The sequence below is a fragment of the Ursus americanus genome, chromosome 15 (assembly GCF_024610735.1).
Source record: "Ursus americanus isolate L20-20 chromosome 15, mUrsAme1.1.p, whole genome shotgun sequence".
Taxonomy (NCBI): domain Eukaryota; kingdom Metazoa; phylum Chordata; class Mammalia; order Carnivora; family Ursidae; genus Ursus; species Ursus americanus.
The window spans coordinates 13,567,063-13,594,212 of NC_142141.1; the positions used below are offsets into that span (position 1 = coordinate 13,567,063).

General features: G+C 35.5%; 1 protein-coding gene across 1 annotated transcript in view; it reads right to left on the reverse strand.

The window, feature by feature from the left end:
* HMMR (hyaluronan mediated motility receptor) overlaps positions 1-27,150 on the reverse strand; it is a 40,349-nt gene that overhangs the window by 3,132 nt on the left and 10,067 nt on the right. Inside the window, exons 5-16 of the mRNA XM_045792057.2 lie at positions 24,042-24,230; positions 22,760-22,846; positions 22,569-22,669; positions 20,433-20,507; positions 20,125-20,300; positions 19,565-19,713; positions 15,493-15,707; positions 13,324-13,440; positions 6,232-6,378; positions 5,795-5,947; positions 5,592-5,691; positions 4,735-4,911 (exon numbers count right to left, since the gene is read on the reverse strand). Of these exons, the coding sequence (XP_045648013.2) occupies positions 4,735-4,911; positions 5,592-5,691; positions 5,795-5,947; positions 6,232-6,378; positions 13,324-13,440; positions 15,493-15,707; positions 19,565-19,713; positions 20,125-20,300; positions 20,433-20,507; positions 22,569-22,669; positions 22,760-22,846; positions 24,042-24,230 (1,686 nt within the window). The remainder of the gene's footprint in view (positions 1-4,734; positions 4,912-5,591; positions 5,692-5,794; positions 5,948-6,231; positions 6,379-13,323; positions 13,441-15,492; positions 15,708-19,564; positions 19,714-20,124; positions 20,301-20,432; positions 20,508-22,568; positions 22,670-22,759; positions 22,847-24,041; positions 24,231-27,150) is intronic.

The window sequence follows — 27,150 nt, forward strand, 5'->3', positions numbered from 1 at the left end:
ACATATACTCAAGCAATTCTAGAAAAATATGGTAAAAAAAGGCAAGGGTCTGTGGTCTTTGAAAAGGAACCCTGCTCCTTTTTCTCAGCTCCCAGTTTAGCAAGATGAAAACCTTACACCAGACAGCTACAGTTAAGAATATGGGGCCCTCTCTTCCCCCAGCACCCACTCAGAGGCTTTTCCTGCCAGGAATAGGACATTAGCATTTCTCATCTCACCCTCAGCTACCTGTTGCTGAGGCTATGTCCCAAGTAAATGTGGCTGAGAGGTGAAGGATCCTTTCTTCCGTAGAACAAAGGGCTCTAACTTAGGAGCTGTGTGCTGAAAATGCTGGGACCCTGATCACCTTTGCCCTGGCTCATGAGGTGATGATACCATGCCAGGAAAGGCAAGCTTAGAGAACCTCAGGCTGTTCCCCTTTCCCTCCAAGTCCGCCAAGCACTCCGTTCCTAGACCAGATGTGTCACTCAGAGAAAAGCTTGCCATTTTCTCCAACTTCAGCTCCAGAGCCCTGTCTCAGAGATTTAATTGGGCAGGGGTGGGGGGGCGAAGTAGACTATAAAATGCATAGGTCCTAACTTCTTGCCAAAGGGGCTGATTTCACTTGGAACAGAATTGATAGAAGTTCAAGCTGAAGGGTGCTATGAATAACAGTAGAGCAAGTGGTGTAAGGGAACTGGGAGGTGATTCAAAATATAGGCTGAACTGTAGGTTTAAAACTGGTGAATAAGACAGCTGGGAGCAGCCCTTCTGGAGTCAGAATATAATCACTGACCTCAGACACAATTCCAATGAAAGAGCCAGAATTTAATTGGGTGAGTTTGTAGAGCAAACTCCAGGGCACTGATGAAAATAAAAGAACAATAAGCAACTAGTTCTCTAGCAACTAGCAGAGTTTAACAAGTGATCAGGGAAGTAAAGGAAGACAGCCCTACCAAAATCAGTGTCATGCCAGGGAGACTGTGGGCATATTAGCAACATCAGAGGCACAACACTACTGGGGGTGGAGAGAAGGAATAGAATTCACTGGCACAATCCAGCCAATAACAACAAATGAACAAGAAAACAACAGGCCTAGGAGAGGGCTGTCACCAGAAGTGCTATAATATGTAATCTAAAATATCCACTATCTGACAAAAATGTACAAATACACAGGAAAGCATGACCTATACACTGGAAAAAAGTAGGGAACAAAAACTGCCTGTAAGAACAACCAGATATTGTACTTATCCAAAAAAGATTTTAAACTAGCCATTATAAATATATTTTACAGAACTAAAGGAACCAAAAAAAAAAAAAAAAGTAAGAATATTCAAATTACTAGAATCAGAAATGAAAGGAGGAATATAATGACTGACCTTGCCAAAATTATAAAGATTACAAAAAAGTACTATGAACAGTTATATACCCATAAATCAGATAACTTAAATGAAATGGACAAATTCCTAGAAAGACACAAACTACTGAAACTCTCTCAAAAAGAAAGTCAATATGAATAGACTCATAAGAAGTGAAAAGATTGAATAGTAATTGAAAACTACCCGCAAAGAAAACTGAGGTCCGGATGGCTTCATACTGAATTCTATTGCACATTCAGTGAAGAAGCAATACCAATTATTCACAAACTATTTCAAAAAGTAAAAAAGACAAAATCTTTCCCAACTAATTTTATAAGGTCAGCATTACCTTGATACCAAAGCCAGAAAAGATATTACGTATTTTCTGAGCCTGGGTGGCTCAACTGTGTAAGCGACTGACTTTGGCTCAGGTCATGATCCCAGGGTCCTGGGGCTGAGTCCCGCATCAGGCTCCCTGATCAACGGGGGGCCTGCTTCTCCCTCTCCCTCTGCTGCTCCCCCTGCCTGTGCCCTCCCGCTCTCTGTCAAATAAATAAATAAAATCTTTAAAAACAAAACAAAACCTATAGACCAGTATCTGTTGGAGATATGGATGAAAAAAATCCTCAGCAAATATTAGCAAAGTGAATCCAGCAACATATAAAGGGAATTATACACCATGACCAAGTGAAATATATCAGAAATGCAAGGTTAATTTAATAAATAAATTTAAAAAAGAAATTAATTCAAGAAATCATATCAATAGAATAAAGTCACGTGATTATGTCATAGACACAGAGAAGGCATTTGACAAAAATTAACACATTTTCATGATAAAAACACTAAAAAAACTAGTAATAGAAGGAAACTTTCTCAACTTGATAAAGAGTGTCTAGGATAGACCCACAGCTAATAGCAAACTTAATGGTGAAAGTATGAATGTTTTCCCCCAAATCAGGACCAAAACACGGATGTTCACTCATATCACTTCTATTCAACATTGTCTGGAAGTTCTACCCAGGGAACTTAGGCAAGAAAAAGTAATCAAATACATTGTCAGAAGAGAAGTAAAACTATTCTCTATTTACAAATGATCTTCTATACAGAAAATCCTAAGGAAGCCACTAAAAAACTATTACAACAAATAAATGAGCTCAGCAAGACTGGAGAATACAAGACCAGTATACAAAAATCAATCTGATTTCTATACACTTGCAATGAACCACCTAAAAATGAAATTAAGAAAACAATTTCATATACATTAACACTAAAAAGGATAAAATACTTAGGAATAAATTAACAAAAGAAGTACAAAACTTACACTTTGAAAATGCCAAAACATTGTTGAAAGAAATTAAACATCTAAATAATTGGAAAAACATCTCACGTTTGTGGATCAGAAGATGTAACATAGTTAAGATGGCAATACCCCAAGCTTATCTACACACTCAACAAAATTCCCATATGAATCTTAAATGACTTCTTTATAAAAGTTGAATAGCTGGTTCTGGAATTCATATGGAATTGCAAGGGACCCAGAATAGCCAAAACAATCTTGAAAAAGGAGAAAGTAGGATAATTCACGCTTCCTGGTTTTAGCACTTATTACAAACCAACAGTAATCAAGACAGCAATCAAATGAAAAATACATTTGAGAGTCTAGAAATGAACCATAAATAAACGGTCAACTGATTTTCAACAAGGGTGTCAAGACCATTCACTGGAGAAAGAGTAGTCTCTTTACAAATGGCATGAGCACAACTAGATACCCACATGCTAAAGAATAAAGCTGGACCCTTACCCCACACTGTATATAAAACTCTCAAATGGATCAATGACCTAAATATAAAGCTAAAACTGTAAAACTCTTAGAAGAAAACAGAGATAAATCTTCATGACCTAGGATTTGGCAAAGGTTTGTTAAATGTCAAAGAACAGGAAACAAAGGAGAAAACTATTGTGCTTCAATGAACATCATTAAGAAAGTGAAACGAAAATGTACAGAGTGGGAGAAAATATTTTCAAGTAATACATCTGATAAGGAACATACACATATAAAGAACTTTCATAATTTATTAAAAAAACAAACAGTAATCCAATTAAAAATGGGCAAAGGACATGAATAGAAAGTTCTTCCAGGAAAGATATACAAATGGCCAATAAGCACATAAAAAGATCGTCAACATAATTAGTTATCAGGGAAATGCAAGTCAAAAACCACAATTAGGTATCTCTTCACATCCACTAGTATGGTCAGGATGAAAAAATCAGGTAAAAAGAAATGTTGGTGAGGATGTGGAAAAACTGGAACCCTCATATATGGCAGGTGGAATACAGAAAGATATAGCTGCTTTGCAAAATAATTCCTCACATGATTAAACATAAAGTTACCAAGTTACCAAGCAATTTTGCTTGTAAGTATAACCCAAGATAAACCAAAACATATGTCCACACAAAAACTTGTACATGAATGTTTATAGTAGCATTATTCATAATAGCCCAAAGGTGGAAACAAGTCAAATGTCTATCACTGACAAATGGATAAATAAAATGTGACATATCCACACAATGAAATATTAGGTCATAAAGAGGAATGAAATACTGATACATGCTATGACATGGACGAACTTTGAAAACACTGTTAATCAAAAGAAGCTAGTCACAAAAGACCACATATCATTTGAGTGCACAAATAGGAAACATCTAAGAATAGGGAAATTTATAGAGACAGAAAGTAGATTAGTGGTGGGAGGAGTGAATGAGGAGATAGGGAGATGACAGTTAAAAGGTAAGGGGTTCCATTTTGAGGTGACAAAAATGTTCTAAAATTGACTGTGGAGATCATTGTGTATCTGCGAATGTACTAAAAACCACGGAGTTGAATACTTTAAATGGGTGAATTGTATGGTATGTGAATTATATCTTAATAAAGCTGTTAAAAAGAAAAACTTAAATGCTTAACTATCTTTTTCTTAAGTAATCTCTATGCCCAATGTGGGCTTGAACTCATGGCCCTGAGATCAAGAATCACCCATTCTACCAACTGAGCCAGCCAGGTGCTCTAAATGCTTAAACTATTTTTGAATGCTGCTTATCTTTATGATATTTATTTATACCAAGGACTTTACTATTTTGCAAATAGAAATGGATGTGTAAAGCTTTACGAACTCTTCCAATTACACTAGTGATTTCCAATATACTAATGAGGTAGTTGGAAACCTGAGAACATTAATAGCCATCTGGTCAACGCTCTAAAATAAATCCATAATTCTCAGATGGATGTTCCTCTATAAACTTAGTTTTTTCTGATATCAAAGTCCTTCCTTAAATTTTGTAGTTGGAATAACAAATGCCCCACCCAAATACTTTCAATAGAACAAAGTGTTATTTTACAAACCGATTTGAGTTGGCTATTTTCATCTTTCAGTTTCACAACATGCTTGATTTTTTGCTTTAGATTTTGATGACCCAGTAATTTAGCATACGAATCTCTTAGTTTATTTAGTTGTTCCTGAGCTGCACCATGTTCATTCAACAAAGCCTGTTTCTCTGCTTCAAACGCATCCAGTTGTAGCTGAAAAAGAGTTTTTTTTTTATAGACTTAGAAATGTTAAATTTACTTGTCTCATATAAACTACAAAGGAAACTCAATTACAAAAAAAGAAAAAAACAAAACAAACGATGGATGAAAACAGATCATGCTGACATATTCTCAGGGCTCTCCATAAATTCTGTGAGACTCTTTAAAAAAACTTTTGTGTATTTCATTTCCCAGATCACTAAAACAGAGGGAAAGAACCAGGGAAAGAAGGTCAGCTAGCCAGCCTAATCCGTCTATCAGCTGGATCACCATATTATAACCAATACTGTCCTCCCACTTTTTTAAGTGCTGAGATCAGCATTTATCCTTTTTTATTTTAAGATCAGTAAATTAATTTGAGAAACACGGAAAGATCCTAACAAAATTAAGGATCATGGATTAACATAAATTATCAAAAATTTTATCAGGAGAGCCTTCTAAACTATTAAGTCTCTTACTAGAAGGTAATTATTAGCCTATAAAGACTACACAAAAAATGTATGCATAATAATTTTTAAAAATTTATAAGTCTCCTTTAATAGGGAGTTAAATTAGCACTGTAAATGTACAGCAAAATGATCTTTCAGAAAAATCAAGTCACTGTGGTGATTGTGACAGGGAACACAGTGAATGCCAAAAACAAACACAAGTGAGTATAGTTTCAACTGACAAACCTGAAAAGGTTTTGTTTTATTATATAGTTCTTCATAAAGGAGACGCCACTTATTCATTTCCTCAGTTAACTCTGCCACTGTGTTTTCTTTTCCAGCTTTTCTGTAAGGGGAAATCAAATTTAAAAACATAGTGTATTAGGAAAAGAGTGTATTAGAAAAAATAACTGAGGTTATATGGCAGTCAGTTTCTAAACCTAGATTACCTTGCTTCTTCCTCTTCCAGTTGTTTCTTTAACTCTTCACCTTGTTGCTTGAGTTGGTTCTGCAAATCAGTTATTCTTTTATGAGAAGAGACTGTGATTTCTTTAATTTCTGCTTCTTTAAGTGCTGACTTGGTCTGCAGATCTAGAAGCATCCTTGAGTTTGAGAGAAGAGTCCACTAAATATTTTATAGCCATTTGATAACTTTCTCCCTTTCTTTTACTTAAAAAAATAAATGAAACAAAACAACTCAAGGGACTTTCCACAAATTGTACTTTTTTTAACTGTGTAAACTCTTAATTTGCAACTGAAGATCACCCAAAGCAAGTCATGAAATTACAATTCCCTGCATCACTTAGTAGCTGGCTTTCAACAACATTAAGTTATCTTAATGGTTCTAAGGCTACAAGTACGGGCAGGTTTTAGTTCTCCCACACACCTTGCATATTCTTGATTTGCATTCTCAGTTGCCAATATCTGATGGTGAATGTCCTCTGCACTTTTCTCGGCGTTGGCCACTTTTTCCTGAAGTGATGAGTTCTCCAGCTTAAGATCTTCTATCTCACTAGCTGTTAATGCTTTATAACTTATTCAAAGGAAAATAAAAAGTTGAAGGATTTTTCTAATTAGCGTAAGCATGATAAATATACAGCTCAGTTAATATTTTATACAGTTTAGGGTAACACAAACAAAACCTTATAAACTATGCATTTACACAGGTAAAAATTCAGTATTCTGAAGTCAGTATTAATGAGCTTATATGGCATATGCTGTTCGTTCAAAGAAAAAAAATTGAGTGCCTACTATGTGTACTATGTATATCAAACATGAAAATTACTCCAAAACAAATAAATATATGATCCCTGCACCTACTGTCACATTTATGGTCTTGTGGGGAAGACAGGGAAATGCCTCTCCAGGTCTTCGCAAAAAAAATGGGAAAATATATGTACAATAAAATTTGTGTTATGAAGAAAACTAGAGGGGCGCCTGTGTGGCTCAGTTGGTTAAATGCCTGCCTTTGGCTCAGGTCATGATCTGAGTCTGGGATGGAGCACAACAGGGCTCCCCGCTCAGCAAGGAGTCTGCTTTGCCCTCTCCTTTGCCCCTCCCCCACGCTCTCTCTCTCTCTCATAAATAAGTAAATAAATAAATCTTAAAAAAAGAAAAGAAAAGAAAACTAAAGAGCACCTTAAGCTGGCAAAACAGGGAAACGTACTGTTTTTGGTGATTCAGAAAAGGCCTTTCTGAACCTATAGTTAGGCTGAGATGTGATGGGTAAAGCAAAGTCAGCTAGGGTTCAGGTGAAAGTGTTTCAGAGGGAAAAGCTGCATATGTGCTCTGAGGCAGGTAGAACACAGTGCAGTAAGAGATGAGACTGGAATGTAATGAAGAAGAGATGCGGAGCAGAAGCCAGAGGCATGAGGCCGGTCATCACTGCGGTGCACGCACATCAGCCCAGGTGAGTGGTAAAGGACGGTTAGACCAAGGACTTGGCCATAGAAAGATGTGAAATCTCTTTTGAAGGCAGAATTGCAAATTTTATGAAATAGGTTGGATGTTGGAAGAAAGGGAGAGAAAATGATTAAAGACGAGTCTCAGATTTATGGAATGAGAAGCTGGGAAGAGGGAGATGTGACTGACTGAAATAAAAAGGAATGAGGGAGAGGTAGAAAGAGACAGAAAGAAAATCAAGAGTTGTTTCGGACAGGTTAATGTTACACGGTAGGGAGATGTCTACTTGGAGATGTCAAGCAGGCAGCTGGACATATGGGTAGAAAGCTGAAAGAAAAGATTTGGTTTGAATAAATAAATTTTAATGCTGTTAGCATCCTGATGGTGAGTGAAGTCACGGAATGGCTAAAAACTTCCCAAGGCACAATTTTTCAAAGTAGCAGGAAAGGCAATCCCTTCACAGGGTTGAAAACAGTATTAAAATATAATTCATATTTATACTTGGATATATAAATTAGAAATATATATACACATATACATTATACATACACATATACATTACATGCAGATTATTCACATGGAAAAACAAAAATAAATTTGATCCCTTTATCACTGCACACACAGAAATCTGTTCTAGATGGAAAAATGAAACTTAAAAAATGAAATACCTTTACGTTCTTGGATAGAAAGAAATTCTTTTTTTTTTTTTTTTTAAAGATTTTATTTATTTATTTGACAGAGATAGAGACAGCCAGCGAGAGAGGGAACACAAGCAGGGGGAGTGGGAGAGGAAGAGCAGGCTCCCAGCAGAGGAGCCCGATATGGGGCTCGATCCCATAACGCCGGGATCACGCCCTGAGCCGAAGGCAGGCGCTTAACCGCTGTGCCACCCAGGCGCCCCGGATAGAAAGAAATTCTTAAACTACCCACAAACATGTTCTTATAAAAATCTATAAATTCAACATTAAAATCAGGACACCAGAGTGGCTCAGTTGGTTAAGTGTCTGACTCTTTTTTTTTTTTTAAAGATTTTATTTATTTATTTGACAGAGAGAGAGACAGCCAGAGACAGAGGGAACACAAGCAGAGGGAGTGGGAGAGGAAGAAGCAGGCTACCAGCCGAGGAGCCTGATGCGGGGCTGGAACCCAGAACACCAGGATCACGCCCTGAGCCAAAGGTAGACGCTTAACAACTGCGCCACCCAGGCGCCCCAAGTGTCTGACTCTTGATTATGGCTTGGGTCATGATCTCAGGGTTGTGGGATAGAGGCTCCATGCTCAGTGGGGAGTCTGCCTCTCCCCTCCCTCTTCCATGTACTCTCTCTCTCAAATAAATACATCTTAAAAAAAATATTAAAACCAAGAATTTCCATTCATCAGAAGAAACCATAAAGAAAATGAAAAGATAAGCCACACTTTGGTAGAAGATATTTGTAACCCACATTGCTAATAAAAACTTTACAATCAGGAAAAGATAGTAATCCTACAGAGAAATGAATAAAAGTCATATATAAGCCTTTTATAGAAAAGGGAAAGTGGGTTATCCCCAGGAAAAAATCATTTTACACTAAGTACACTGGTAAACTTTAAGAAATCTAACAGCTTTGGAAAGGAAGTAGATCAATGGTTGCCAGTACAACCCCTAGTGAAAAGTGTATTCTCCCTGCCACTTTGTAAAGCAATTGGGCATTAAATTTTAAAGTTAAACATTCACATTTATAGGACTTCAGAGTAATTCTTATACATGTATACTAGGAGACTACAGAATATTCCTAAGAATACTATTAATAATAACGAAAGATTCTACAAAACATTTAAAGAATTAATACCTATTCTTCTCAAACTATTTCAAAAAATGTAAGAGGAAGGAAAACTTGCAAATTCATTCTGTGAGGCCGGTATCACCCGGGTACCAAAACCAGATAAAGACCCCACACAAAAAAGAGAACTACAGGCTCATAAGAGAATTATTGCTCATAAATATAGGTGCAAAAATCCTCAACAAAATATTAGCAAACTGAATCCAACAATACATTAAAAAAATTAAACACCACGATCAAGTGGAATTTATTCTCGGGATGCAAGGGTGGTACAATATTCACAAAGCAATCAACATCACATCAATAAAAGAAGGATAAAAAACATATGACCATTTCAGTAGGAGCAGAAAAAATATTTGACAAAGTACAACATCCATTCATGATAAAAACCCTGGGCAAAGAAGGTCTAGAGGGAACATACCTCAACATAATAAAGGCCTTATATGAAAAACCCACAGCCAACATCATACTCAATAGTGAAAAACTGAGAGCTTTTCCCTTAAGGTCAGGAACAAGACAAGGATATCTACTCCACCACTTTCATTCAACATACTACTGGAAATCCTAGCCACAGCAATTAGACAACAAAAAGAAATAAAAGGCATTCAAATCGGTAAGGAAGTGAAACTCTTACTATTTGCAAATGACATGACATTATGTATAGAAAACCCTAAAGACTCAACCAAAAAACTACTAGAACTGATAAATGAATTCAGTAAAGTCACAGGATACAAAACCAATGTACACAAATGTGTTGTATTCCTATACACCAATAATGAAAGAGCAGAAAGAGAAATTAAGAAAATACTATTTGTAATTGTACCAAAAATAATATCTAGGAATAAATTTAACCAAAGAAGTCAAAGATTTGTACTCTGAAAACTATAAAACACTGATGAAAGAAATCCAAGATGACACAAAGAAATGGAAAGACATTCCATGCTCATAGGTTGAAAGAACAAATATTGTTAAAACATCTAAACTGCCCAAAGCAATCTACAGATGTAATGCCACCCCTATCAAAATACCAACAGCATTTTTCACAGAACTGGAACAAATAATAGCAAAATGTGTATAGAACCACAAAGACCTGAATAGCCAATGCAAACTTGAAAAAGAAAAACAAAACTCGAAGTACCACAATTTCAGATTTCAAGTTATATTACAAAGTGGTAGTAATTAAAAGAGTACGGTACAGACAAAAATAGACACATAGCTCAATAAAACAGAACAGAAAATCTTGAAATAAATCCACAAATATATGGTCAATTAATCTTGGATATAGGACGAAGGAATATACAATGGGAGAAAGACAATTTCTTCAACAAATGGTGCTGGAAAAACTGGATAGCTACATGCAAAGGAATGAAACTAGACCACTTTCTTTCACCAAAAATAAACTCGAAAATGCATTAAAAACCTTAATGTAAGACCTGAAACCATAAAAGTCTTTGAAGAGAGTATAGGCATTAATCTGACATTGGTTGTAGTAATATTTTTCTAGGTAGGTCTCCTGAGGCAAGGGAAATAAAAGCAAAAATAAACTATTGGGACTACATCAGAATATAAGGTTTTGGCACAGTGAAGAAAACAAACAACAAAACTAAAAGGTAACCTACTGAGTGGAGAAGATATTTGCATATGACATATCTGGTGATGGGTTAGTATCCAAAATATATAAAGAACTGATACAATATCTAAAAACAAAGAGTCCAATTAAAAAATGAGCAGAAGACATGAACAGACATTTCTCCAAAGAAGAGATCCAGATGGCCAAAAGACACATGAAAAGATGCTCAATATCACTCATCGTCAGGGAAATGCAAATCAAACCTATGAGATATTACTTCACACTTAATCAGAATGGCTAAAATCAAAAACACAAGAAACAAGTGTTGACGAGGATGTGGAGAAAAAGGCACCCTCTTGCACTATTGGTGGGAATGCAAACTGGTGCAGCAACTGTGGAAAACAGTTTGGAGATTCCTCAAAAAATGAAAAATAGAAATACCCTATGACCCAGTAATCACACTACTGGGTATTCTCCCCCTAAATACAAAAGCACTAATTCAAAGGGATACATACACCCGTATGTTTATAGCAGTATTATCAACAATAGCCAAACCATGGAAAAGACTCAAGTGTCCATTGATAGATGAATGGATACAGAAGATGTGGTAGATATATACAATGGAATATTATTCAGCCATAAAAAAGAAACAAAATCTTGCAATTTGCAACAACATGGATAGAGCCAGAGAATACAATGCTAAGTACAGTAAGTCAGAAAAAGAAAAATACTGTATGATTTCACTCATGTGGAATTTAAGAAACAAACAAGCAAAAATAGAGACACAGAGAGAGAGAAACCAAGAAACAGACTTTTTTTTTTTTTTAAGATTTTATTTATTTATTTGAAAGAGATAGAGACAGGCAGTGAGAGAGGGAACACGAGCAGGGGGAGTGGGAGAGGAAGAAGCAGGCTCCCAGTGAAGGAGCCTGATGTGGGGCTCGATCCCAGAACGCTGGGATCACGCCCTGAGCCGAAGGCAGACGCTTAACGACTGAGCCACCCAGGCGCCCCCAAGAAACAGACTCTTAACTATAAAGAATAAACTGATACCAGAGGGGAAGTGGGTGGGGGGGGTGGGGGAAATAGGAGATAGGGATTAAAGAATACACTTATCATGATGAAAAAAAAAAATAAAAGAAATAAAACGGCACCCAAAAGCCCAAAGTGAGAATGGGTAAATTTTGGTATATTAAGAAAATCAAATATTCTACAGCAGTTACTATGAACAAACTATAACCTCAGTCAACGATGTGATTCAATTCTTGAAACATACATAATGCAGAGTGTAAAGACAAATCTCAGGAAATGGCATACAGCATAATGACATATTGGGAAGGTTCAGGAAAAAGGCAAAATTACATAAGATACTCCTATGGATATACATGCTATAAATTTATACACAGAAAAAAAGGAGGAAATAATGTAGGCTTTAAATGGTATTATCTGTTAGTGGAAAGCAGGCAGATGGGATAGTAGAGGAACTCCTATATAATACCAAGTTTTTGAAATCTTTTGGCTTATAGGTCTGATTGTTTTTTATTGGCTCATGCATGTTGACTTTATCTTTATCCTTTATAATTTATGTGTTGTATACCTTTTGTATTTATTAAATATAATAAAATAGATATAAGAAAAAGAGACCTCATCCCCAAAATCTCTAAATAAAAATGTTTATATCAATATGCTCTTGGTGTGAGATACACACAAATTTCTTAAATTATCCTCTGCAATTTGTAGTTCCCCCCAAATAAACTTTTTTTTTTAAAGGGAAAATAATGTAGATAAAGGGATGAAGATGGAATAGGAAGTGAGGAAATGGATACAGTAGGTATAGAGAGTCTTCTATCAAGACAAGCTATAAGGATGAGTAGAATTTTGGATTAAGAGGGGTGCTGGGAGTGAGAGGTGTTGCTGGATAGCTGCAGAAGGAAGTGGGGGGGGTCAAAGCAGTTAATAAAATTTATGTATTTTAAAGATTTTACTTATTTATTTGAAAGAGAGAAAGAGCATGCACGAGCAGGCGGGGGAGGGGAGGAAGAGACCGAAAGGGAGGAAGAGGAAGAGGGAGAGAATCCCAAGCCGACTCCATCTTGAGTCTGGAGCCCGAAGCGGGGATTCCTTTCATGACACTGAGATCATGACCTGAGCCGAAATCAAGTCAGACACTTATATGACTAAGCCACCCAGGTGCCCCTAAAATTTATGTGCTTTAAGATAAAGCACATTAAGATAAAGCACATTACCATGTTTTGATATTGATTGAAACAAATCCGGTAGAAAGGCTGAAAAGGACAAACGGAATAATGTTGCTGAAGGCTAAAAGACTGGAACGCTTCTCCTGTAACAGGTGGGAAGATAGGATGAGCATAAATACAGGTGTGCTTACAGGTTTGGTAATGAGAGAAAAGCTTTAGAATTCTTCATGAGGAAAAAGATAGTGTCAGGAGAGTAAGACAGAATGCCAAAGGTTTGAGAGTGCATGAAATTTGAAGGAGATGGCAGGAAAGGAAATTTGTATACATAGTAAGATTACCAGGTAACCCTAAATGCCCTTTTATGGTTGGTCATTATGGAATTTAGAGTAATAGCAACCACTCTATTTGTGTCACTTTTTTCAGATTTCACTAAACATGCCTCCCCACTCATATTATATTTAAGAGTGCAGGCTCCCAATAAAAAATACCTTTCAAATTGAGCAGTAACTTCTCCAAGGTTTTGCACTGTACTATGATACTTCTCCTGCAAAAGCAGGGTGGCCTGACTGTGAGCAGCATTAGTTTTTTCCAGTTCAGCTTCTTTCCTAAGGAACAGTTAAAAGATAAAAAACACTAATTACAAATCATTATTGTAAGAAAGGGATTAGTATTTACCTTCTGACACCGTGAATCATGTGTCCAATGTCTGCATCTTTGTATATACTCCTGGATAGCTTAGATCTAATTTTATGACCTGCTTCTAATAGCACGTTTATTTATGCACTAACTTCTCTGCTGGCTTCATCTTATCTTTCCTGCCCTTATTTTACTTTTTTTTAATCCTAATTTACTCATTTCTAAATTTATCTTTCAATATTTATGTACTAATGTAGGTAGTTAAAACATTTTTTTGGAAGAAGGAGGGTAAAAAGACTCTAAATCCTAGTAGCAACCGTAACTAAAGAATGTGAAAAATTACTAGATAAAAAGCACTTGGATTGAATAAAGTCTCTGCATTTAAACATTTAAGAAATACTAAATGTCTTCACCTATACTTAGTATTTTTTTGAAAAAGGAGTTTATAGGACTATGTAGATTTATTTTATTTCAGTAATCCAGATAATAAATTATTATTCAAAGATTTGATAACTTATTTGGTAGATTATTATTCACTTACAGGCTAAGTCAGACACAGAAAAAATAAACAACTAATCAAATTCCTTCTACAATGAGTAGAGGATTTAAAAAATATACACACCAACAGCTGAAAGCAATCATATAATAGTAAAGGATTTATGACAAAAATATTCTCTTCCCTGCCCCATGGAGATATCACTTTCAATTTTCTTAGTTTTTCTCTTATGCCTAAAATTTCTAGGCTGGAAGGGACCTTAGAGATCACGTCATTAAAACTCTTTTATTTTGTATCTAATGAAATAGAAAATTAAAGAAATTAGAATTGTTTTGCTTAGAATTACAGACAGAGCTAGTTAGCAGATCCAGCAATAAAATCCTTATCTCCTGACCTCTGTACCCAATTCCTTGAGTTAAAATAAATGATTGTCTCAACTTTCTTTCCTCCCTGAAACTGACATCATCTACTCAGTTTCTTAAAGAGCCTGTTCCCTGAGACTGGCTCCAGTATAGAACAATTCCCCTAATTAACACTTTGGTACTGCTCCCCCACAAAGCAGGCATGTATAAAACCTTCACATCCTTTTTATCACTGATCACCATAAGAAAATGGAAAAAAGATTTTAGTAAAAATATCCAACGGGAGATACACAGTTGTAAGATACATTACAATTCTGTAGACTCATGTATAAGTTCTTGGTTCCTTGTCAGAAATATTTTTAGAAAGGAAATCCCAAGGATTCAAATAACAATTATTTTAGTTACAACTTGAACTCAAGAATCAACCTGGATATTCTAATTTAAATAAATGCAGTGGAGAAGGCTGCATAATGTAATAAAAATAATATGGAATTATAATTAAAAGTCCAAGGGGTGCCTGGCTGGCTCAGGCAGTCGTGCATGTGACTCTTTATCTTGGGGTTATGAGTTCAAGCCCCACATGGGCGTGGAGCCTACTTTAAAAAAAGAAAAAAAAAAGTCTGAGATCTCTTAAATTTCTTATTTTTGAATGTTTCCCAGATTTGTTTTTTTTTTTTATTTTGCTTTTTTGATTGCTACTTCTGAGTGCTTGTGCTCCCTCAGAAAAGGTAATTAAAGGTATAACTTACGCTATGTAAGCTATGTACACAATAAGCGAAAAATGGAAATGTTTCTTATTCAAGGGTAGAAGTCTCACCTTTTTTGTCCCCCTAAATGTGTTATTGTTATAATGCTGACATCCAATAATTTTAGGCAACATACAAGCAGTAAAGGAATCCCATATTTTGGTCACTTGTCTATTAATATCCTTTTAAACTTCTGGCCTTAAAAAAAAGAAAGATGCTATATGCTTCTGACTTTGGCTGTCATACTTGTTTGCATACACATTCTATAGGTATACTTTACCTCTGTCTACCTACTTGTAAAATAATTCCAACCTCACTTAGTCGAATGATTGACATGAGAATCCTGCGAGAATGTACTGGAAAACATCTTTTTAACATCCGAAGTCATATTAAACATGAGGTCTTATGAATACAAACCCTTTCAGCTTTTCTTCTAGGAGTTTCAGTTCTTCAGCTCGAGATTTTGTTTCCTCTTCCAACTGTCTGACTAGGCTTTCAGCTTGTTCCTCCTTTTGCTGTAATTTATCTAGCTCATCCAGGGCTTGCTTTAATTCTTCCTCAAAGAGATTCCTCTCTTTCATCATTTCCTCTTGAAAAGAACATAGCTTCTGTTGAAGACTGGAGGACAATTCCTACATCCAAACAGAAAACCACTGAAATAATATGAAATGGCAGCATAAGGTTTTTACTAAGCACACACAAAAAAAATGTACAGATAATAAAGTATGAATACTAAATTTAAGAGCTCCAAAGAAACTTGAAAAATACAGATATCACCTGCATGTTGTCATGGATTATATCCTATACCGTGTTAACACTGTGGTAAATGTCATTTCAGTCTTTTTTTCTATGCAACACACACCCACAATATATTTCTTGTAAAACTAAAATTATAATTTACAATTGACTTTCAGCGTATATTTTTCTCAGATAATACTATATAAAAAGTATACTATGATTTCAATAGTATACAAATGTATTTTAAAGTTATACAATATACAAATAAATCACCACTGTGAAAAAATTCTAACATACTGAAGAAGACACAAATAAATGGAGAGATAGTCTGTCCTCATGGATTGGAAAAATTAATATTGTTAAAATATCCATACAACCATGGCAATCAGTAGATTCTATGCAATCCCTATCAAAATGGGAATTTTCACAGAAATAAAACAATGCTAAAATTCATACGGAAGCACACAAGACCCTGAACAGCTAAAGTTATCTTGAGAAAGATGAACAAAGTTGGAGGCATCATGCTCCCTGATTTCAAACTATCTTATAAATCTATAGTACTCAAAACAGTATGGTGTTGGCATAAAAACAGACACATCGATCAATAGAATAGAATAGAGCCCAGAAACAAATCCACACATATAGTCAATAAATTTATGATAAGAGAGCCAAAAATATACAATGGGGAAAGAACAGTTTCTTCAATAAATGGTATTGGGAAACTGGAAAACTACAAGCAAAAGAAGGAAGGTGGACCCACTATCTCATACCATAAACAAAAATTAACTCAAAATAGATTAAAGACTTGAATGTAAGACCTGAAACCATAAAACTTCTAGAAGAAAGCAGGCAGTAAGCTCACTGACATTGATCTTGGTGATGATCTTTTGGATATGACACCAAAAGCTAAGGCAACCAAAGCAAAGATAAACAAGTGGGACTGCAGCAAACTAGAAAGCTTCTGCATAGGAAAGGAAACCATCCAGAAAATGAAAATGTAGCCTACTAAATGGGAGAAAATATTTGCAAATCATATATCTGATAACAGGTTAATATCCAAAATACACAGTTCAAAAGCAAAAAAACCCAAACAATCTGATTAAAAATTGGGCAGCAGATGTGAATAGACATTTCTTCAAAGACATACAGATGGCCATGAAAAGATGCTCAACAACACAACATCAGGGAAATGCAAATCAAAACCACAATGAGACTCAGAATGGTTATTATCAAAAGGAAAGGAAACAGGGTTGCCTGGCTGGCTCAGTTGGTAGAGAATGTGACTCTTGATCTTGGAGTCATGAGTTCAAACCTCACGGTGGGCACAGAGATTACTTAAAGAAAAAAAAAAAGGACAAGAAATAATAAGTGTTGGCGAGGATGTGGAAAAAGGGAACCCTTGAGCACTGTTGGTGGGAATATCAATTGGTACAGTCACTATGGAAAACAGTATGAATGTTCCTCAAAAAATTAAATATAGGACTGCCATACAATCCAGCACTTCCACTTCTAAGTATTCATCTGAAGAAAATGAAAATACAAACTTGAAACGATATATTCACCCAATGTTTCTATCAGCATTATTTATAATAGCTAAGATATGAAAAAAAATAAAAGTCTACTGATGGATGAATGGATAAAGTAAATGTGGTATATACACAATTGAATATTATTTAGCCATAAGAAAGAAGGAAATCTTGCTATGTGTGATGCTGTAGATGGACTTTGAGGGTATTGTAATAAATGAAGTAAGTCAGACAAAGAAAGACAAATACTATATGATCTTATTTATAATATATGGAATATTAAAACAAACAAATAAAAAACCCAGGTACAGAGAACAAATTGCTGGTTGCCAGAGGCAGGAGTGGGCAAAATGGGTGAATGAGTCAAAAGGTATAAACTTCCAGTTATAAAACACTTTAGTCATGGGGATATAATGTATAGTGGTGCCTTTAGTTAACAATACTGTATTGCATATTTGAAAGTTGCTAAGACAAATTTTAAATGTTCTCCTCAGAAGAAAAAAAATTCTGTAGCTATATATAGTGATAATTATATAACTATAACTATACTTATTGTGGTGATAATTTTGCAATATACACAAAAACTGAATCACTGTGTTGTATACTGGAAACTTATATACTGTTGTATGTCAATTTATACCTCAGTCAAAAACAAAAACCTGGTGTAGACATGCCCAGAGCACTTAATGAAAGAAAATAGAGCCCTTTACCTTTAAAAAAAAACGGTCACTGTAAATAAGCATTCTCTCCACCCTTTACACTCCTAACAACGCATTTAGGAGACACATCTCTTAGATACTAAGATACAAGAAAACATTTGAAAGGTCTGCCAACAATAACTGCAGTTTGCCAGACTGGATGGCAGAAACAATAACAAAACCCAAAAAGAACCCAAATAAAGTGAAAACTGCCTTTGACTATACCCCACCCCAATCTTAGTTTTCTTATTGTAGAGATAACCACTAGTTCAGTATACACGCCTTCTGGTCTTTTTCTATACCTTTATATATTTAAAAAAATATATATATACACATACACATATATATATGTATGTGTGTGTGTGTGTGTATGTATATATATATACACACATGTATACACATACACATATATATACATATGTATACATATCATATATATATGATATAATTACATATGTAAAGGTCATTTAAAAAATCCTAAGAATAGTGACACCTGGGTGGCTCAGTCGGTGAAGCGTCTGCCTTCAGCTCAGGTCAGGATCCCAGGGTCCTGGGATTAAGCCCTGCGTCAGGCTCCCTGCTCAGCAGGAAGCCTGCTTCTCCCTCTCTCTCTGCCTGCTGTCCCCCTGCTTGTGCCTTCTCTCTCTGTCAAATAAAATAAATAAATAAATCTTTAAAAAAATTAAATTAAATTAATTTTAAAAAATCCTAAAAATAGTTGTTGAGATCTTCAAGTCAGTATATATAGATCTACTTAATGCATTCAGTAGTTGCAGGTTGCCCAACAAAATAATATTTCACATCAGTACATTTGAGTACCGATTTGCCACACTCTCACTAACGTGTGTTATATATTATCAAATGTTTTAATTTGTGCCAATCTTGTAAGGGAAAAACAATTATTTCTATTTCTTTAATTATTACTAAGGTAGAGCATCTTTTCATGTTTACAGATTATCTGGATTTCTTCTTCTGAGAATTATGAATTTCCATCCTATGCCCATTTTTTTAGTGAACTGTTTTTCCAATATGTATTCTTTATGTAATCTAGATTTTTAAAAAATTGTCACTTTTGTTTCACATGCATGTAGATACCATTTTATAACATAACTGTAAATGCCCAAGTAGTAATATAACACAAAAATGTGCCAGAAAAGTATGTTCTTTTAAGATCTTATTTTTAAGTAATCTCTACACCCAATGTAGGGCTGGAACTCAGAACCCTGAGATCAAGAATCATATGCTCTACTGACTAAGCCAGCCAGGCGCCCCACCAGAAAATATTTTTAAACAATTGTCTTATTTTGGTTCATCAGCTGCTTATAGTTTTTTCACATTATCAATAACACTGTCATGAACATCTCTGCAGATAAATCATAGATAGGACAATTTACTCAGGATAAGAGTCTACAAATAGAATTGTTGGAGTGAAGGACATACACAATTGAAAGGTCTTCTGATACACGGGGAAATGTGTGACATATAATAAGTACAAGTTGTTTTCTTTTTTTATACATTGTAAGCTACCTTCTCTTGTTGCAGAAGCAAATCAGTCTGCAATTCTTTTTGTTGTAGTTTTTCATGTTCCTGTTTTTCAAGAATAAGTTTCTCCTTTAAGTTTTGCATTTCAGAATTTAGAGTTTCATCCCGTACTCTAGCCCTGTTGACAAGGTCTTCTATAAAAGTGAAAAATGCTGTAATTAGATACTAACTTTGAGAAACCTGATTTTCCATATTTTTTGCTATTAGTATGTACACTGATCAAGTATTTCCAAAGAAATAAAGCCAAAACATAACTCTGAAGTTTGTATCATTTACTATATATATTACAGTACATATTCTATGGTATATAAAAAACCCTTCAAACCTGGTTCTGTATCTTCTCATTTTAAATGGCCACCCAGTGGGGAAGTCAAGAACTGCACCACTGTATGTATTTCAATGAAGACAAACAATACATTGAAATAAACAGAGAACAAACATTGTAAAAGATAAAAATTCTCATATAGAGAATACGATATTTATGTTGTTTACATAATTATTAAAAAATGTTCCTTATATATTGTACATATTACTTATCTAAATACCTCTTTCTTTTTCAAGCAGCTGACACTTAGCATTCAGGTCTTCTACTTGTTTAGAAAGTAAAACATTTTCCTCAAGAGACTGCTTAAGGCTTACAACTTCATGATTCTTCTCTTTCAGATTTTCCTCTAATTGGGCAATATCTAGCTTGTATTTTTCCACTTGATCTGATGCACAACTGCATTAAAACGAATTATTTTGAAGAGCAATAATTTAGGCACAGGGAAAATGAACTGAAAAAAGGATGAAATGATGTATTCATCATTATTCAACAAAATAAGGTCTAATTACAAACTACTGTTCATATTACCTAATTTCTTCGATGTATTCTAAGAGTTTTTCTGTTTCGGATTTTTCATCAATCTTTTCCTTCTCTATTGAAACACTGAAAAAAATGGCATATGTGAATACATACAATAATCACACATAATGCTTAATCTGTACCAAATACTGCCATATCAGATATGCTGTCTCTAGAGCCCAAATTCTTTTTTTTTAAAGTATGTGGGGTTTTTAAAAAGATTTTATTTTTAGATAATCTCTACACCCAATGTGGGGCTCAAATTTACAACCTTGAGATTAAGAGTTGCATGCTATACTGTAGCATCCAAATTTTTTTTTTTTTAAAGATTTTATTTATTTATTTGACAGAGAGAGAGAGACAGCCAGCGAGAGAGGGAACACAAGCAGGGGGAGTGGGAGAGGAAGAAGCAGGCTCCCAGCAGAGCAGGGACCCTGATGTGGGGCTCGATCCCAGAACCCTGGGATCAGGCCCTGAGCCGAAGGCAGACAGACGCTTAACGACTGAGCCACTCAGGCGCCCCATGTAGCATCCAAATTCTTTTTTTTTTTTTTTAAAAGATTTTATTTATTTATTTGACAGAGACAGCCAGCGAGAGAGGGAACACAAGCAGGCGGAGTGGGAGAGGAAGAAGCAGGCTGCCAGCAGAGGAGCCTGACGTGGGGCTCGATCCCAGAACGCCGGGATCATGCCCTGAGCCGAAGGCAGACGCTCAACGACTACGCCACCCAGGCGCCCCAGCATCCAAATTCTTAACCATTAGTTTATGTGACCTCTCAAGTTGACAATTTAAAATATACAAATAGGAAACTGAAGTTTTTTTTTTTTAACTTTCCAAATAAATTCTGATAAAGGGCTATGATGATGAGAATTATCACCTATAACATCCTGTTAGAAATTATCTTTCTTGTAGCTTTCCTGGCTTCCCTACCCACTACATACAAAATAAGCAACATAAAGCCTTTGTTTCAGGTTGCCTTTAATCCAATTACTCATGTGTTTAGCTCCTCCAAACAATTTAATTTAAAAAATGAGCAAAAAATGTAAATAGACACCTTATAAAAGGATATATATGAACGGTCAGTGAGCACAGAAAGAGAAGCTTGACCCTTATACTAACACAATTATAAATGAGACACTACTTCCTACCTACTAGAAAGACCAAAATCAAATAGACTGACAATATCAAACCTTGGAGAGGAAGTGGAACAACTGGAACTATCATACATTGTTAAATGGGACTGTAAAATGCTACAACCACTTTTTGAGTTTTTTAACACATTATACATATACTACACTACCCTACGATCCAGGAATTCTAATCCTAGATGTTTATTCAAGAGAAATAAAAACTTATGTCCACAAAAAGACATGCATAGCAGTCTTATCCACAATAGTCTGAAACTGGAAACCCAAATGATGATCAACAGAAAAACAGTAATCAAGTGGAGGTATATTTAAGTAGTGGAACACTACTCAGAAATAGAGGAACAAATTATAATACAACATTGTAGATTAATCTCAAAACCTTATGTTAAACAAAAGAAGACACACACACATACTGATAAACATCCCCCAAAAGGCCAAGCTAATTATGATGATGGAAGTCAGAAAGTGGCTTCAGGGGTTGGGGACATCACAGTGGGGAAGGGCAGGGGAGCAGGAAGGGAAAGAAAGGAATTTTCTGGAAGAATGGCAATGTTCTCTATCTTGTCTGGGTGGTGATTACAGAGGGATATATAATTGTCAAAAGTCATCAAACTGAATACTTATGCTCAGTATATTTTTTTGTATGTAAGTTACAGCTCAGCAATAAAAAGAAGGCTAGAACTGTGCATTAATCACAGCTTCCTATATCAATATTCCTCCATTTTGGTCTACCATCTCCATAAGATGGTGCTACTACAAAGATTATGAGGCCTTTCCTCATCCTTTATACAGAAGATGGACAGAATTAAAACATTTATACATCTTTTCGGCATAAAATGTTTGGGAATCATCAGGGCTCAGTTGAAGAAGAGAAATAGGGCAAGCAGGGAGCAATGAGATAAGCATGGAGGAAGGTTCAGTCTCAGTAAAGAAGAGCAAGGTGAAAGGTCAGTCAAGAATTAGTTACACTTAATAATTTCTTTTTTAGTCACTCACAGTTTCCCCTCAAGTTGTGCTATTTTCCCCTGAGACGCCTCAAGATTCTTCTGAGTGACCTGCAGCTTCACCTCCATGCCTTCCTGTTTAGCCACCATACTCTACACAACAGAAATATCTGTTTTAGGAAATGAGAGTTTGTTTAGATACCCAGATCCACACATAGCAACCTCACCAAAGATATCACTCACCCTCATCTTTGTTTCTCTTTTGTTTCTAAGTTTCATTAACTCGAGGCTTAGAATTCTCATAGTCTTCTGGTTACTATCTTCAGAAAACTAAGTACAAGAAACATAAAAAATTCAGAAATATTTTCTATTAGGTCCTATATAGAAATAACAGAAATATTGACTTTTCTCTTATTGGGACTATTGTTTACCTACATTAAAATCTAGTAGAGAAAATAGGCTTTGACCATACCAGGATAACTGATTTTACACTATTACTATTATTATTATTATTTTTTTTTTACACTATCACTGTTCTTGTCCCTGTTTTTGACTAATGTGACTTTCTGGTTTATTTATTTAATTTTTTGGGAAGGTTTTATTTTTAAGTAATCTCCACCCAATGTGGGGCTTGAACTCACAACCCCAAGATCAGGAGTTGTATGCTCTTTCAGACTGAGCCAGCCAGGCGCCCCTTTCGGTTTATTTTTGAAAGCAGCTTGGGTGGTCACCTACCTCTGCATGCTGGAGAGTCCACTGCAAGCCTCTACAACAAGCTTCTTGGAGAGGATTCTGTCAAAGGTGCTTGCTTAACAAAATGCATCTGATATGCCTGATCTATTTTGAAATATGTAGACTATAGGGTCCCAAATCAGACTCTCCCTCAGTGGGGACCAAGAATCTGCTCCCTTCCCCAAGCTTGATTCTTATGCATCCTCGCTCCCTTTATAATCAATGAGCTCAGCACATTACAGGCCCTGAATAAATGACTGTTATTAAACTGAACAGTGATTTACAGCCTCCTTCTACTTCTGACAAAAGCAGATGACCATGTTATGTCATTTAAGATCTATTAGTATGTTAATATTAATAAACAAAATTTATCTGCTAAACACATTTAGTCCACAAATTTATTCATTTCCCACTTCATTTCCAAAAGGATTTGAGATGGAGGCCTGCAGTTATGCTATTATTTATTTCAGAGAAAGATCTTTAAAGTGACTTCTAGATGTAAATTTTGCAAGTTTTATTTACGGCCTTATTTACTGGGGGTGACTTTGAAGAAGGGTGAGAAAATGTCAGACATTAAAACAAAAGTAACTTGTTTGTTTATCACCTCTTGTATGTCAGGTATCATAATAAAAAAGACAGTGATAATTCTTCTTGGAAGTGGCTTAACATTTAAGGTACATTTGGTGAAGGAAAAAGACTAACCTAGAGCCTAAAATTCCCAAACAACTATATAAGAAAAAACCCCAACATGTTTATAATTTATTCAACTGTAAATATTATCAGGTTCAAATACCTTTGATTTTAGTAGCTCATTAGTCCTAGTTAACTCAATAAGCTGTTTTTCTAGTGAAGCATTACTTGCAGAGAGAGAGGTTTTCTCCCTGACTGCAGCGTTTAGCTTGGCCTCCGTCTTCTCCAACTCAGCTTCCAGATCCTGGATCCGCTTGTCCTGAGCACCACGTTCCTGCAAAAGAACACGGATCTGGACAGAAACAAGGTGATAAATCAATGAATCATCAATACAGTGCCAACGTAACTATATGCTGTTGATAATGAAAACATTAAAGTTCTAGAAAAACCTCTGTGACACGATGCTCTTAGATATTCTGATTTTACTAGCTGTTTGAAGTCATATTTATGATAGGTCTTAAAAATCTATAAGCATTAAAAAAAATCTGTAAGCATTTTTAAGAAGAGAGGATTTGAAAAAAAATATATTTTATTTTTAAGTAACCTCTACACCTGATGTGGGGCTCGAAATCACAACCCTGAGATCAAGAGTCACATATTCCTCTGACTGAGCCAGCCAGGCACCCCAAAAGAGAGAATTTTAATTGCTGTAAACTTCCAGATATAATTAAACTATTCACTCTTAAGGTATTTCTACCTAGAAGAATTCTTCTTTTCTCTAGTTATATGAACTCAAATTACAGTTATAGGGGGACTTGGGTGGCTCAGGTCATGATCACCTGGAATTGAGCCCAAGTTGGGCTCCCTACTCAGTGGGGAGTCTGCTTCTCCTTCTCCCTCTGCCCCCTCCCCCTGCTTGTCCTCTCTCTCTAATAAATAAATAAATAAATAAATAAATAAATAAATAAATAAAATCTTTAAAAAATTATAGTTTGAAATTAGTGCTAAGTATTTTTTTTTTTTATTTCAAGAAGGCAGAATGGTGCTTCTGGGTAGACTGTAGTAAGCACTCCAGTACGAATGATCAGTAAGCCATCACTCCTGCTGCAATAACTAGGTCAAACCAAAACCAAAATCAAAAGGACATATCTGGGGTGCCTGGGTGGCTTAGCTGGTCAAGTGTCTGACTCCTGGTCTTAATTTCATAGTCATGAGTTCAAGCTCCCGGTTGGGCTCCGTACTGGGCATAGAGCCTACTTAAATAATACCCAAAAAACAAACAACCCCTCCCAAAGCCCCCACATATCTGACAACAGAAAATGTGGAAGCCAGGAGACAATGAAATGACTTCTTTAAAATATAAGGGGAAAAGTGCCAATCTAAAATTCTATTCCCAATGAAAATATCCTTTAAATTTGAAGTTGACATGCACATGTTTTAAGAGAAAGGAACAGCTGAAAGCATTTGCCAACAATAGGCCTGCAGAACAAAAAATACTAGAGAAGTGCCTTAGGCTGAACAAAAATGATCCCAGATATTTACAAAATATGCACTCTAAGAACAAAGACTTATAATAAAGGGATCAGGAAAGATTTACCATGTAAATATTAAATAAAAGAAAGCTGGGATGGCTATATTAATATCGTACAAAGTAAACTTTTAAGGTAGAAAGTATTACTAGTGATAAAGAGGGAATTTTATAATGAAAAGGTCATTTCAAGAGGAAGACATACTCTTAAATTTGTTGTGCACCTAATATCATAACTTAAAAATATACAAAGCAAAAACTGACAGAATTAGAAAGAGATATGGACTAATGCTTAGAGCTGGAAATGTGAAAGTACCTCTCTCACTAGCTAATAGAAAAAACAGACAAAAAATATCAGTACAGATAAAGATTTAACAAAACTTTTAATCATATTGAACTGACATATATAAACTATACCAACAAGTGCGTATACATTCTTTTCTAGTGCACATAAAACAATTACTAAAATAGATTATTTCTTGGGTATAAAAGTATCAAGAAAGCACACCTGTATTAAGTCACATGAGGTATTTTCTACTCTTCCTTACTGGCTTTGCAGTGATATTAATCTCATTATTTTAAGCCAAAATTGCTTAACTAAAAATGTATCAAACACCATTTATATATAGATGGCTATGAACTAGATGCTAGGGATTGAATGAGGTTTAAGGTTCCCTACCAGAAGATTCTCTATACTTTTATTATTGATTTATAACCAACGTTTATAGCACAGTATTATAAAGTAGAAATAAGAACACTGAGATTATCTATATCACACTTTTTGCAGTTAAAGAAATTTAAGCTGCAAAAAAGGGTTTGTACCCACCATGCCTATGTGGCCAAGCAGATAATATAAATGACAGAGAGCCAGGTGAGGGCTGAAGAGCAAATGTGGAGTTGAAAGGAGGTAGTCTTGCATAGCCCTAGCAGATTGTTGCCCTGGAGGGGAATGTGGAAACAGTGTTGTCAGATCTTCTGATTTCACAACATAGGCCAGAAATCTGAATTTGTTTTGCATGAAATTCTACTTTTACATGTTGATAATTAATTCAAATTGAACAAACTACAAACACTGTGGGGTTTAAAATAGAGTTATATTTGTCTAAAATCTCCATTCTAAAAGATTAAGAAGCCAACACAAATTATCACTTCTAATCTTGGCACTGCCACTCACTTACCAGCTATCTCTCTGAGACTCAGCTATCATATTTCTAAGTATCAACCCCTATATTGTAAGCATGTGTCATCAATAAAATAATGGCCTATATAATTAAATACTAAAAGAATCAGAGCAACCAAGGCGGAGATTTGTGAAGTTATCTTGACATATTCTTGGTCCTAAGCCAACATTTAACTATAATCAATGGAAAGTTGTAATATGTCAAAAGAATATGTGCACTAAAAAGAGTTGGTCGGCAATGGAAACATAGAAAAAAGACTGTCAGAAAAGCAAAGCTGGCAGTGACTATCTCACCCTTGCTTAGGGAAGTAAATAGTTTTGTTTTGTTTTTTTTAATAAAGATTTTATTGAGTTTATTTGAGAGAGAGAGAGAAGCGAGCAAGCGAGTAGGGGGAGGGGCAGAGGAGAGGGAGAAGGAGAGAATCCCAAGCACACTGAACACCCAGCGCAGAGCCCAACCCGGGGCTCAATCCCACGACCCTGAGATCATGACCTGAGCCAAAATCAAGAGTCGGATGCTCAAATGACTGAGCCACCCAAGCACCCCGAAAGTGGGTTCCTTAG